Below are 15,300 nucleotides of genomic sequence, written 5' to 3'. Positions count from 1 at the left end.
TAGTAAGTTAGGAGCGACTTTAAGAATGACTGGTGATCCTTTTTTATGCTCTTAACCATTGCCAATGAATATACCATTTACCACAAGAAAGGATCACCAGTCGTTCTTTAAGTCACTCTTAACTTACGAACAGCTTTATGAAACATCCACCAGTTATAACTTACTTCAAGTTGCTATTGATATCAATCGTAAGTGTGATAGTAAGGATGCATAAAAAGTATAATCATGCAAAGTTTTTCAGGGACTGACAAAGAATATTGATCGTAAGATTGTATATTTCATGTTAATAGACCTGGGGCCCATTGCAGAAAGAGTTGCAATCAATCGCCACTCTAAAAATCATTCGCGACTTGATTTTCAACCAATCAACAGCGCGCAATTGGCACTTAAGATTCATTTTTTGACTTGCGTTTAAACACAACTCTTTCTGCAAAGGACCCCTGATTATATGAAACCTAGATAGATCCCTGTCCTTTGATCGGTTGTTTGATATTGATTATTCAGCCCATTTTACAATGACGTCATCATCCGTGCAATTTTGGATCCATTCATAGTGCGATTCTGGATTCATACGATTTTAGTCCATTGCACCCGCATGCCAAGACCACTGGCAGTACACATTACAGCACACTCAAGTTTTACAGTGAGCGTGTGTGTATGTATGAGACAATGAAAAAAAGCATGTTCACACTGAATCACTTTTGCATTCAAACTTTGATTAAATGCCAAGGATCTATTTTTTAGGTATCGTATAAAACAAATGAGTGTTATTTTCATTCGTGCAATGGACAGAATAATTCTATTCGGTAAAAGATGAAATGAATAATCCATTCAACTCGGCTACGCCTCATCGAATGGATCATCTCCTCTTTGACTTGTATCAGGGGTACAATTTGTCTCATGATTACTCATAACTTCATTAGTACATGGTTTGCCACAAACTTTGAATTGAAATAGATCATTACACTGATTGTATCTTTCTAGTATAGAAGATCAAAATCAATTGTAACTTTATTGTTCATAGTTTGCAATAGGTTTTGCTATTGATATCTACATGTTTCATTAGATTTCTTGTAACCTTCATTTTTAAGATAAGACCTATGAAATCACATGTAAAGATTTTAACCAATTGTAACTTTATAGATGGCTTTCACGGAATAGAAATTGATATATCAATTACAAGATTGCTTGTATCGTTGATGAATGATGCACTTACCCTACTGATCTATTATTATTCCCCACTGTCATGACGTGCTCAATCTCCTTCACACTTTTCGTCACAAACGAAGACAAATCCTTGAATAAGAGGGAAAAAACAAACATTTTTTGTTAACTTTTGTCTTGTACTTGCAGTTAACAGACATGATTTTCATGAGAACGACTGTAAATCCGAAGTAAATTCATCGCAGATCTAGATCAGGCCCCGTCTTACAAAGAGTTGCATTTGATCCAATCAATCGCAACTATGGAAAGCCAGCAAAGTCAACATATAAAATGCATGTTTATTTTGAAAAAATTCTAGATATGAATGTATATACATAAATTCATTGATTTCTTGACAAATTGGTGTTATCTCCTTTGTTTACAAAGGACATTTGGCAAATTTCCTGTAGAAAAAATAATGACACTGATGGATTTCCATAGAGTTACGGTTGATTGGATCAATCGTAGCTCTTTGTAAGATGGGGCCCTGGTAGAGTTACATGTACATAAGCTAAATTTGTGAAAAATCATGAAATGTACTGAGAAAAACAACCAAGTTCTAGATTGAAAACCCAGATAACCAAATGTGGGTTAACCAATATTTCGCACAAATCCCCTGCTTATTTTGCCAATCACAACGCATGAGTACATTTTCAAGCCACTGAATACAAATTTGAGAAAAATCTTGGCCCAAAACTGACAAAAACATTGCAATTATATATTTTTGGTCCACTGAATTTTTTTATTTTTTAACAGCGACCCTGCTTTTCGCATTTTACAGAAGGCCGGATGACGGCAATCTAATACATGAATACTCTTAAGCCCGGAGGGGGGTGATCGGTTGTACCGTATCTCCTCCCAGGATCCGCTACGCCCGGGCTTCAAAATCGCACCGCGTGTCGGGCCTGCCACTCTTCACGGTCTCGCCGCACTCTCAGCCCATGACGACGAAGTCGTCGTCCGATTCTTCCACCAAAATTTGCCGTAGACACGCGTGTTGTAGCCCGACATTCAACCATTACAGACGACAGACGCGTCACGTGGGTCGTCTCGCTCCGAACGCCGCGTTCTGATTGGTCAACAGCGGCGCACAGACTTACAACATTTCATATAGCATTAAAAACCCGAGAAAAGTATGAAAGTGATCTGTGGCGACTTACGTAAGCACAATGTTTTGACGGTGCAGGGACCCTGGATCGAACCCGCCGGAATGTGTTTTTTTTTTTTTTTTTTTTCGGGGGGTGGTGTGGATATATTTTTGCTTTTTCTTTCAATCATATTCCTTCCCCGTTTCTACCCAGCTTTATTCTCTTTTTACTTTCATGTGAATTTCTATTTAGGCCTGTATTATTAAATCATGGAGCTATTAATAACTATGATTAAATCTTACTTCTTCTTAATCACTTTTCATTTTCAAGTTCTTGATTACACTTATTTGGGCAGGGGTGGGAAGGGAAGTGAGTTAAAGGTCAAGTGCACATCAACAAAAAATCTTTGAATTAATAGAGAAATTTCCCTTTTTTAACACAAAACATTTATATACACAAAACAATGGTATGCAAATAGAGTTGATTATGTCACTCACATCACATTACTTTCTAAATTTTGGTCGCATTTTATTATATCAATGTTAGCAAATTTGATATAAAAACTCTTCATCGAATCACAATATGTTACATTCATGGAAACTACGAATGTTAATGGAGGAATTAAAATCCCTCTCAAAATTTGTTAAAGAAAATGAGAAAATTAAAATATACATGTCATGTACATGTATCAAAAAAAAATTACACAAGAAATTAGAGTGTGTGTGTGACTTAATCGGTTCTGTAATTTGCACATTGACCAAGATGAGCATATAATTGTTTTGTAAAATTAGGCAAATTTCTCAATGTCAAAATAGTAATTTTTTTAATTTTGAATCATAGTTTTTATGAAATTTTCTGCAATACTTTATTTGTCCTTAAATTCAAATTAATTTTTTGGTGGGGTGGGCTTCTCCTTTACTCTTTGCATGGAATGTAGGGAATGCACATATGCAAATCAGTAATTGGACACATGTTCACTTTCCTTTCATCCAGGCCACTCCCTCACATCCGCCAGGTTTATAGTCTTATAACAAAAATGATGAATTAATTAGAATACCATCACACCATTGCTCCATGATCACACAACATTCACACAGTGCTTCACAACAAATATTTCACTTCTGTTCATACATGCAATAATTACTGTGGAAAACAAAAACAAGGCGTAACCACATTCGAATACCGTTTAAAAGGACAAATATATAAAACATGGCGAGATCTTTTATTTGAATCATGTGTAGAATTCAAAGTGAACGTGAAATGAGATTTTGGCATTCTGTCACAACTGAAATGCACTTTCGCACCGGGCGATTTTCGCCAATTAATTTTGGCACAATATAATAATTTTATTCCCAAATGTCTAATCAATCCATAACCTGAATTTCAGCCAATCTCGACGCCTTCGTTTGAATTCTCAGTTGGACTTCGCCTTCGCCGTAGTTACGATATGGACTAAAGTTAGCGATTATAATAATGTGAACCTGCCTCGCTAAGGATGGGGCAGTTTGCGCCGTGCTGCCTGTGTGTCCGCGCGGCAGGTTCACATCATTATGATCGCTAACTTCAGTCCATATCGCAACTACGGCTTCTTTGTTTTTTCCCCATTGCTTTCATACTTTTTTTCTTTTTCTTTTTATTTTACATTTTTTTTCCTTTGACTCCTTTCACTTTCTTTCTTTTTTCCCTTTTATTTATCCTTTCTTTACCTTTCACTTCTTCTTTCTTTTCTTTCGTCCTTCCTTTCCTTTATACTTCCTTATTATTTTCTTTCTTCAATCCTTTTTTTTGTGATTAAGGGGACAAAAAATAATAATAAATAAAAAAAAATAAACTTGCGTCATTTTAAAATGTTTTCTTCCTTCTTTACTTTTTGGGACCAATAGAAATAAAAAACAGTAAAAAAAAATTAAATAAAAAAATATAAAACGCGGGGGCGATAAAATGAATATCAGCTAATGCAATGAAATACGTTGAACAAGTAAATAAAAGGGTTAATGTAAATCCTCCAAAACCAAATACTTTTTTAACTTCCCTTTTTATAGTTTAAATGAGGGGCAATATTTTTAAACGCTACTTTAACTAAATATCATATTCGTCCAACTTCAATAGCATTTTAATTCTCTTATCTGTATTTCTTTTATTAACCATAATCCTATATACTCTTTATCACTTTTTACTTTCTCACTATTACCTTCAATCAATCATATATTTTTCAAAACAAATTACGACTTCAAATAAAAACCTAACTTTCACATTCCTTTCAAACCACAACCACAACCTTCTAAAATGTTCTCTTAAAAAATTCAAATGTTTATTTCTTTCCCTATCTTGAATAAACCTGTCAATCTACAACAAATTCTATTTAACTTAATCACACCCCCAAAACCCGTGGAATTTCCACGGGCTCTGCTAGTATAACAATATTTCTTTTAGGCTTAATGTAGCAATGTACTGGCGCTCTCAACGAGTTACCAGAAACTTATAACAGACTTTTGAGTTGGAAACTACAAGATGTTCTGATGATTACCTTGACATAGACGCCCGTATCTGGTCTTTCCTTAAGGTCAAGTCTCTTGTTCTGATCTTTGGCTAGAAGGTCACGGATCTCTTCCTGTTAACAAAAAATTAAGAAATACATTTACAGCATGAGGAAGAGTCTGAGCTGTGATCACAACTGCTGAGATATCAAACGGGCCTCCAAATCTGGTCAAAACCTTTTTTCGCCTTCTTATTAACTTTCCATTCACCTTTAGCACAACAACAATAACAGCAATAAATAATAAAAGGAAGAACAATAATAATAATAATGATATTAATAATAATATCAATAATAGCAACATCAATAACATTCTACCACTACTTCTGCCGCTGCTGCTGCCGCTGCTGCTGCTACTACTACTACTACTACTACTACTACTACTATTTCTACTACTACTACTTCTACTACTATTACTACTACTACTACTATTACCACTACTACTACTACTACTACTACTACTACTACTACTACTACTACTACTACTACTACTACTTCTACTACTACTACTACTACCTACTACAATACTACTACTTCTACTACTACTACTACTTCTTCTTCTCTTTCTGCTACTGCTACTTCTTCTCTTTCTTTTACTTCTACTGCTACTTTTACTTCTTGTAATATTTACCTGATAAATTTCTAGATATGAAGCCCTAACAAGGAACTGCTGGTTTTGTGTCCTTGCTATGTGAGTGAAGATGTGCTCAAATGAATTGGGAATGACCCCCCTAAGCTCTGGGTTGGATCTCACACCTGTAATGAAAAAGTGCAAAAAAAAAAATTACATGTACATGTAGATGAAGTGAAAATTGTACCATTTGGACATTGGACTAAAATGAATTAGACACAGTGGCCCGTATTCTCAAAAGAGGTTTCAATTGTACCATGGTACAAAGCCATGGACTATGCAGATTTTCCAACATAATTACGCTTATTTCATCGCGTACACAAAGTTAAATCCAATTAAATGCGCGCTTTCGACAAAGTGTGCTTAAAATGAAGCGCGTTAATGAAATAAATCTGCAAAGTCTATGGTTTGTACCATGGTACAATTGAAATCTCTTTTGAGAATACGGGCCAGTAAGTATTAAACCGAGCGATAGTTAGACCAAACAGTAATTAGACCACAGTGATAGTAGACCAAGTGGGTGTTCACTGTACCTCTGTGGTGTACACTGTGGGCGCGTCATGGTCTAGTGGTTCTGACTCTCGCCTTTCAAACAGAGGGTCGTGGGTTCGAATCCTAGCCATGGCGTGTTGTCCTTCAGCAAGAAATTTATCCACACTGCTGCACTCGACCCAGGTGAGGTAAATGGGTAAAGGCAGGAAGTAATTCCTCAAAAAAGTTGTGCGCACCAGAATCAGTAGACTACATGTAGCTTAGCCAGGGTGATATAGGAGCGCCTAGAGCACCTAGGAAGGTGGATATGTGCACTATACAAATCCTATATTATTATTTACTAGCATTAGACCATCTCCTACAAGTAGCAGGCCAACAAAATACAAACCACAAGCCTAGTGTATTCTCAAAAGGTTTCAATTGCACCATCGTATATCTGAACAGTACACAATTATGCTTATTTATACACTGAGAAAAGTCCAATTAAAAATAGGTATTTTAACAAAGGGTGTCTCAATGAAGCGCTATAATAAACAAGTGGAATGCCTCTGGCGGTCTCACCTGCATCACGCGATTCAATATAGCAGCAGTGCTGACTTTAAAAACTACTATCAAATCATTATTCACAAAAACACCATTCATATAATGATACAATACTACGTTCATCGACATTTGACCTTGATCATGTGACCTAAAACTTGTCAGTGAAACTTGATTACCCCTATATCCACATTTTATACACTATATCTATAAACTTTGAAAATTATGACAGCAATCTAATAATTACCCCCAACTTGGCCAAAGTTCATTGACCTTAAATGACCTTTGACCTTAATCATGTGACCTGTAACTTGCACAGGATGTTCAGTGATACTTGATTACTCTTATGTCCAAGTTTCATGAATCATATCCATAAACTTTCAAAGTTATGATGGTAATTCAACAGGTACCCCAATTTGGCCAAAGTTCATTGAACCTAAATGACCTTTGACCTTGGTCATGTGACGTGAAACTCAAGCAGGATGTTCAGTAATACTTGATTAATCTTATGTCTAAGTTTCACGAACTAGGTCTATATATTTTCTAAGTTATGATGACATTTCAAAAACTTAACCTTAGGTTAGTTTTGTATGTTGATTCCCCCAACATGGTCTAAGTTCATTGACCCTAAATGACCTTTGACCTTGGTCATGTGACCTGAATCTCAGACAGGATGTTAAGTAATACTTGATTAACCTTACACTGTATGGCCAAGTTTCATGAACTAGGTCCATATACCTTCTAAGTTATGCTGTCATTTCAAAAACTTAACCTTAGGTTACGATTTGGTGTCGACGCCGCTGTCGCCGCCGCCGCCGCCGCCGTCGGAAAAGCGGTGCCTATAGTCTCAATCTGCTATGCAGGTGAGACAAAAACTGGATAGTCTATGGTTTTGTACCATAGTACAAAGGTGACACGACATTTGCTCCTGTCTTATTATCTTTGAGGGATCTGTCTTATTATCTTTGAGGGATAGGATTAGAGTTAGGATTGTAATAGAGTTTTTTGTTCAGAATAATGTAAAGATAAGAATTGGGGTTTATTTAGTTTTGGAGGTTAGGTTTTATATTTCGCTTTTATAATAACATGCAGATTTTCCATCGGAGCAAATGTCATGGAACCAGTACATGTACAAATGAAACCTCTATTGAGAAAACGGGCCATTTTAAAGTTTGATTGGATCAATTACAGCTCTTTGTGAGACTTAACCCATATCTTTACCTTCCATCGTGAATGTCTTGCCGGTTCCTGTTTGCCCATAAGCAAATATAGTTCCATTGAATCCTTGTAGCACAGACTCAACTAATGATCTAAACGTCTCATCGTAAAGGTCTATCTGTTTAGAACTGAAAAGATAGGAGAAAACAAACGATTATTTAAAGGAATACAGACTATTTTTTTTAATATGATCTTTGTTTCATTGTAAAGGTCTTTCTGTTTTGAACTGAAAAGACTACACAATATTCACATGCAGGTCTACTATTACATCTAAAACCCAAGTTTGGATGAAAAGTGACTTACGATTGCAGAGTTATGTGTCATAAGAGAGTCTTGCATGTAAACTTTAACTTTGACCTCAAAATGACCTTTGAACTTTACCATGTGACCTCCAACTGCATCATAACATGCAGGTCTCCTAAGTACACTGTATATCTACAACCCAAGTTTTGGCTGGAACGTGACTTGTGGTTGCGGAGTTATGTGTCATACAGTCTTGCACCTAAACTCTAACATTGACCTGAACGTAAACTTTAACCCTGACCTCAAAATGACCTTTGACCTTACCATGTGACCTGCGACTGCAGCATAACATGCAGGTCCCCTATAAAGTACATCTACAATCCAAGTTTGGTTGAAAAGTGACTTACGGATGTGGAGCTATGTATCATAAGAGTCTTGCATGTAAACTTTAACCCTGACCTCAAAATGACCTTTGACCTTACCATGTGACCTGCGACTGCAGCATAACATGCAGGTCCCCTGTAAAGTACATCTACAATCCAAGTTTGGTTGAAAAGTGTAACAGGCACTCTTGCCTTTTTCAATACCATCCTGCAGTACGAACCTGGGTCTTTTAGTACCACAAACACAAATGGAAAAACTCTCCTTTTCCCATTATTATAAATACCAGTTGTGGTAACGGTCTCAAAATAAGTTGGAGCAGAATACAATGACCACCAAAGATTGCCTAATTATGGAAAAATAAAAAAAATACATGTATGTGGCAAGTGACTGTGGGAAAATATGTGTAATTGCTGAGAGATGAGCGAAATAAGGAATTCCATAAAATGTCAGGTACTTTTTCCAAACAATATCAATACACTGTCCCACATACACGTATGTATGCCTCTTTGTGTCAGTGATATTAAACTAGAATTGGTTTTCAACTAAAATTTCATGATTTCACAAAGATACAATGTAAAGTGATATTTCAATGTACGAGATCTAGATCTCTCATATTGTAGCAATTAACATTGATTTTAAAGACTTTCTCATGAAATAATTGTTGGCTGCAACTACAGTACTTTCTTTAACCTTTTACATTGCAGGGACTGGGACTGTCAGGTCTCTTTTTACATTTGCCAGGGCTCTTTGGAGCATTTTGGATGTGAAATCTACCAGAATCCGTGTGTGATTTTTTTCCCCTGGTCTGGGGACTTACATATTTTTGCTCTTCTTTTTATTGTTCATATATATGCATACATTTTTAGTATTATTTATAAAATAGAGTAATTATTCATCATACTACATAACATCATATGTATGTATGAGAACGTATTCCATTTACTCATGAACATTCCTTTATTTGTCTAATATTCAATCATAAACATGTATGTCCATTTCGCATGTTTTTGATGATAAGCAAAAGATTTAATACTGATAATGATCAATCTTACATGTGCAGGATCTCATATTTTTCCCATTTCTATTATTTTTCAGGGCCTCTGGGGAGAATAGCATCAGTTGCTGAAAGAGCCAATAGATGAATAATCAGGCTGCATACATGTACGTACAGACAGATGAAAGGATTGAGAAGAATTATTTATAGAATGTAATTTTCCTCTCCATAATCCCTCATCTTCATCTCTAAGCTGCCTACCAGAGCATGGACCTACTACAACCATGGCCAGAGCAAACCAGGAGAGGGGGGTCATACTTCACAAAGAATTAAAGAGAAAGTTCACCCTGACAACAAGTTTATTGTAAAAATAGCAGAAAAAATTATTTTAAAACATGGCGAAGGTTTGAGGAAAATCCATCAAATATTGAGGAAGTTATAACAATGTCAATATTTTGATTTGTGACGTCATATAGACAAGCAGCTGCCCTTTATTAGTTTATTTAATATAAAAAGCCTGATTTCAATTTTTTATGGTCCATGATAATAACTAAATTTTGTTTTTTCTTCTAGGAGCGGGTGTGAAATGTACATACAGACAGATGAAAGGATTGAGAATAATTATTTATAGAATGTAATTTTCCTCTCCTTAATCCCTCATCTTCATCTCTAAGCTGCCTACCAGAGCATGGACCTACTACAACCATGGCCAGAGCAAACCAGGAGGGGGGGGGGGTCACACTTCACAAGGAATTAAAGAGAAAGTTCACCCTGACAACAAGTTTATTGTAAAAATAGCAGAAAAAATAATTTTAAAATATGGCGAAGGTTTGAGGAAAATCCATCAAAGATTAAGGAAGTTATTACAATGTCAATATTTTGATTTGTGACGTCATATAGACAACCAGCTGCCCTTTATTTAATATAAAAAGCCTGATTTCAATTTTTTATGGTCCATGATAATAACTAAATTTTGTTTTTTCTTCTAGGAGCGGGTGTGAAATGTACATACAGACAGATGAAAGGATTGAGAATAATTATTTATAGAATGTAATTTTCCTCTCCTTGATCCCTCATCTTCATCTCTAAGCTGCCTGCCAGAGCATGGACCTACTACAACCATGGCCAGAGCAAACCAGGAGAGGGGGGGGGTCACACTTCACAAGGAATTAAAGAGAAAGTTCACCCTGACAACAAGTTTATTGTAAAAATAGCAGAAAAAATTATTTTAAAACATGGCGAAGGTTTGAGGAAAATCCATCAAATATTGAGGAAGTTATAACAATGTCAATATTTTGATTTGTGACGTCATATAGACAAGCAGCTGCCCTTTATTAGTTTATTTAATATAAAAAGCCTGATTTCAATTTTTTATGGTCCATGATAATAACTAAATTTTGTTTTTTCTTCTAGGAGCGGGTGTGAAATGTACATACAGACAGATGAAAGGATTGAGAATAATTATTTATAGAATGTAATTTTCCTCTCCTTAATCCCTCATCTTCATCTCTAAGCTGCCTACCAGAGCATGGACCTACTACAACCATGGCCAGAGCAAACCAGGAGGGGGGGGGTCACACTTCACAAGGAATTAAAGAGAAAGTTCACCCTGACAAGTTTATTGTAAAAATAGCAGAAAAAATCATTTTAAAATATGGCAAAGGTTTGAGGAAAATCCATCAAAGATTAAGAAAGTTATAACAATGTAAATATTTTTATTTGTGACGTCATATAGACAACCAGCTGCCCTTTATTTAATATAAAAAGCCTGATTTCAATTTTTTATGGTCCATGATAATAACTAAATTTTGTTTCTTATTTTAGGAGCGGGTGTGAAATAATTTGTTGATATACTGAAGGTACAGTAAAATTATCTTTCAATTTTTTTAAATGACATTTGTGTGTGGAATTCACAGCAGAGCAATTGTCGCCGGATCAAATGTCATGGAACCATAAGATGTATTGCATGTTACTCTAACCAGTATATAATTCTAATAAATTTTGGTGAATAAATGTTACAGCATATGCTTTCTTTTTTACTTCATTTCATATCATTTTGTTATGAAGCATGAAATACCAATAAAGTCTCTACAATGATAAACAAACAAATTATAAAGAAACTTACACTGTATAATAAAATAAACTTTAAATAAGCTTATTAAATAACTCTTCTTTTATATGTATACATGTACATGCATGGTGGGTGGGTGGGTCGGGTTATTAGTTTTAAAGTTTTTATAGCATTATCGTTGATAAAGTTTTATCTGTTAACTGTATTATGTATTCTATCATTTACTGATTCATATATTTTCTGGGTGACCCAACCCTACAAGCATACTGCTTCCATGGGCATCCAATTTTCCTAATAATACGTAAAACGAACTATTCAGCATTTATTTTTAAAAGTACATTATATGTCATTTGTATAATCATAATGTATCATTTTTATACTATAATATTATAATGTTTGTAATATACTTGATTTTGCATGTTTGTTTGTATTTAATGGAAATAAATGGATTCAATTCTATTCAATTAAAAAACATGCATACATGTACAGCTGTACACTACAAGTGAAGTGAATGCAGTGACTCAGTATTTTGTTTTATACACTGTACATGTATATTAATCAACATGATGTTTATGAAAGTCTGACACAGTTTCTTCACTTCCATCTCATATTGAGACCTTTTGTATCATCTTCCCAAAAACAAATTCAATCCGAAATATTACTCATCTTTCTCCATCAATAAATCTCTTCATCTTTTCCCCTGCAGCCAAAACCCCCCACATCCGTTCTTCATCTTGGTATTCATTGCCCTACATTTTTTTTTCGTTTGGAAGGTTAATTTACCGGCTGGTTAATATTCTGAGTTTAATGGGTTTTCTGGCCCCGCATTTCTTCGTGAGTCATACCTTATACACACACGCTTGCTATGATTACACTTTAATACAGCGCTGCTATCAGCTGGGATGTGATGGGATGCGTTCAAGCTCAAAATCAAGAGGGGGGCATGTTTTGGTTCGTGGTTATCAGTCCTTGAAGGCCTATAAATATACATTTACTGCTATGATATGGGTCATCGTTGCATACATGTACTACAATATATACATGTACGTGCTATGGGGGTGTACATTAGGCGATCATTATTTGATGAGGCTATTAATATTCACTGTGTTGGCCTAGCTCTTTCGACATGAATTCAGGTTGGAAAATGAAGAGACAAATATATTGGATCATAGTCCTAACTGCTTCAAAACCTTATAATTATCTAAATCATTTTTGTAGGACGTTTGTTCTGGTGAAAGTTGATTTTAACAAAAGCAGAAAAAATTAGACAAAAATGTCGGTGAAGGTTTGGTGAAAATGGGTTGGGGAAAATTGACCTTTTTTTACAATTTTGATTTGATGTCACGGATGGGCTGCTCTTCCATATGTTGTGCGATATAAATTCCCCAAAATGCCAATTTAAAAAAAAAATGAAAGTGATTAGGAAGGCGCGATAGCTCAGTCGGTAGAGCGGGGGTTTCGGATTCCGGTGACCCGGGTTCGATTCCCAAGTGGTGCGCTATTGCCCTTTGGTAAGGCATTTATCCTCATTACCAGGTCCCTCTGAGAGGACCTTAAGCCGTTGGTCCCCTGGTTGCTTGCTCACAGGCATTCATGCTTTTTTAGCAGTCAGGTAAAACAACCTCGGTATAACAACCTCGGTATTATATACTGTAGTGTTGGATATCATCAGAGACCTAGTAGGTCCATGATCAGACACATCATTCCAATACCCCCTCCTTTAAAAAGATTTCTCATACTTGTTCAAACAAAAAAGTGATATGAATTGTACATGTATGTTACATGGTAGCCGTGGGGGGGGGGGGTAGGCCACTTCCATTTACGGGTGGATACCATGCGCGACCATGGGGTCTCAAAAAGCACCCTAAACAAGTATTTTCCATATCCTGAAAATGCACCCCTAAAGTATTGACGTGTGAAACCCTACCCTTCACAAGTATTGGAAACAAAACAATACTCTTGGCAAGTATTCCCTGAATTGAACCCTATTAAAGTACAGCGATATTTTAATTGTCATGTCACGGACATCGGTCGTCGGCTTTACTTTTACCTACATAATTGGGTCAAGTACGGCCCACCTCCCACACCTCGCGCAAAGCCGATACTCCGAACACGTAGTTTTGACTGATGTTGCAAAAAGTACCTCTATAAAACATTTTAATTTTTTTAAACCCCCGAAAATTTGACCCTAAACAAGTAGCTTAGGTAGCGAAATAGATACCCTTTTTTCATTATTTTAGTGTTTTTACACCCTTATTACGTTACGTACCTGTGTGTAACACGCCCTATCTTGAAAAAGACATAATTTTTACTTGTTTTTTGGTCGCGCATGGTATCCACTCGTCAATGTAAGTGGCCCTCCGGGCATGGTACATGTAGTTGGTACAGCAGCTGTACAGTACATGTACTGTATATGGGGAGCTACTCGCATTATCATGTCACAAATTTAAATCTTTAAAATTTCATTATCTCTCTTTATTCCATCTAACCATCACCAATATTCATCTTGATACATTATCATTAATATTTTTTATGCCCTTATTAACACAAACTTGTCCTCAGGGTGAACTTCCCCTTTAATTTGGGTCATTAAACATTGGATTTTGGATTTTCACTTTAACCCCCTCCCCGCCTCCTCCCTCTCACTCTCTCTCTCTCTCTCATTGTATCTCTCATTATATGAAGTACACTGTACATTTGTGACATAATGAGACGATTGGTAGACTGAGCAAATCTCAATATCAATCAGCTCTAGTGTATGTTCACACATCAATCATGTAGCAGTGAGTAATTATTACAGGGAGAGTTCAAACAAGTTTCATAGAATGAAATTAATGTACAGACACACTGAAATTCATCCAAGGGTGCGTCCATACACCACTTTTTTTCCCTAGAAAAATGATATGAAACACGTTTAAAGACATTTCTGCAGGATCATGGAAACATGAAACACGGAAAAGGGGGTGTTTGGAAAGACGTTCTGCGTCGATCACTTTCGAAAAAAAATTTCTATCACGATTCTATGACGACATTGCGTCGGCCTCCATGTTCTTCGTTTCTTCCATGTGGTATTCTTGGTTTTTGCTTCACAGACATGACATACATACTATATTAAAGGACAAGTCCACCCCAACAAAAAGTTGATTTGAAAAAAAGGAGAAAAATCCAACAAGCAAAACACTGAAAATTTCATCAAAATCGGATGTAAAATAAGACAGTTATGACATTTTAAAGTTTCGCTTAACTTCATCAGTTATTATATGCACATCCTGGTCGGTATGCAGATTGGCAGACTGATGACGTCACCCACTCACTATTTCTTTTGTATTTTATTATATGAAATATAAATTTATATCCTAATTTTCTCCTCCTTGTCAAGTGATACAAAGTTTTATTTCTCCCTGAACATGTGGAATTACCATTATTTTAACAGTTTATGGTTAAAGTTAAGTTAATCCTTATTGTCAAATTTGTAAAAATTGTAATATTGTATTATTCAAACAATAAAAAACAAAAGAAATAGTGAGTGATGGACATCATCGACTCTCTCATTTGCATATATCGCTGAGTTGTGCACATTGAACTGTTTTGTGAAAAATAAGCGAAACTTTAAAATGTCATAACTTTCTCATTTTACATCCAATTTCGATGAAATTTGCAGCATTATTCTGTTTGATTTTTCTCTATCGATTCAAATCAACAATTTTCTGGGGTGGACTTGACCTTTAAACAGGATACACTGTAGAAAATTTAATTTCATAGCCCTGGAATTTTGTCTCTATATTGGAACGACTCACAGAAATTTTGGGGGTAATTTCTTTCTTTTTTTTCATTTTAAGGGCTACTTTTAGGGGTAACAAGCAATTAATGCAGTAAAAGCAAATACCATCATTCTGGCAT

General features: G+C 35.7%; 1 protein-coding gene across 1 annotated transcript in view; it reads right to left on the bottom strand.

The window, feature by feature from the left end:
* LOC129263255 (kinesin-II 95 kDa subunit) overlaps positions 1-15,300 on the bottom strand; it is a 50,830-nt gene that overhangs the window by 22,669 nt on the left and 12,861 nt on the right. Inside the window, exons 4-7 of the mRNA XM_064101044.1 lie at positions 7,712-7,836; positions 5,459-5,583; positions 4,819-4,902; positions 1,217-1,296 (exon numbers count right to left, since the gene is read on the bottom strand). Coding sequence (XP_063957114.1) covers positions 1,217-1,296; positions 4,819-4,902; positions 5,459-5,583; positions 7,712-7,836 — 414 coding nt within the window. The remainder of the gene's footprint in view (positions 1-1,216; positions 1,297-4,818; positions 4,903-5,458; positions 5,584-7,711; positions 7,837-15,300) is intronic.

The sequence above is a fragment of the Lytechinus pictus genome, chromosome 6, assembly GCF_037042905.1.
Source record: "Lytechinus pictus isolate F3 Inbred chromosome 6, Lp3.0, whole genome shotgun sequence".
Taxonomy (NCBI): Eukaryota; Metazoa; Echinodermata; class Echinoidea; order Temnopleuroida; family Toxopneustidae; genus Lytechinus; species Lytechinus pictus.
Note: the sequence above shows the minus strand (reverse complement) of the source record. Positions and strands in the feature narration are given on the sequence as shown.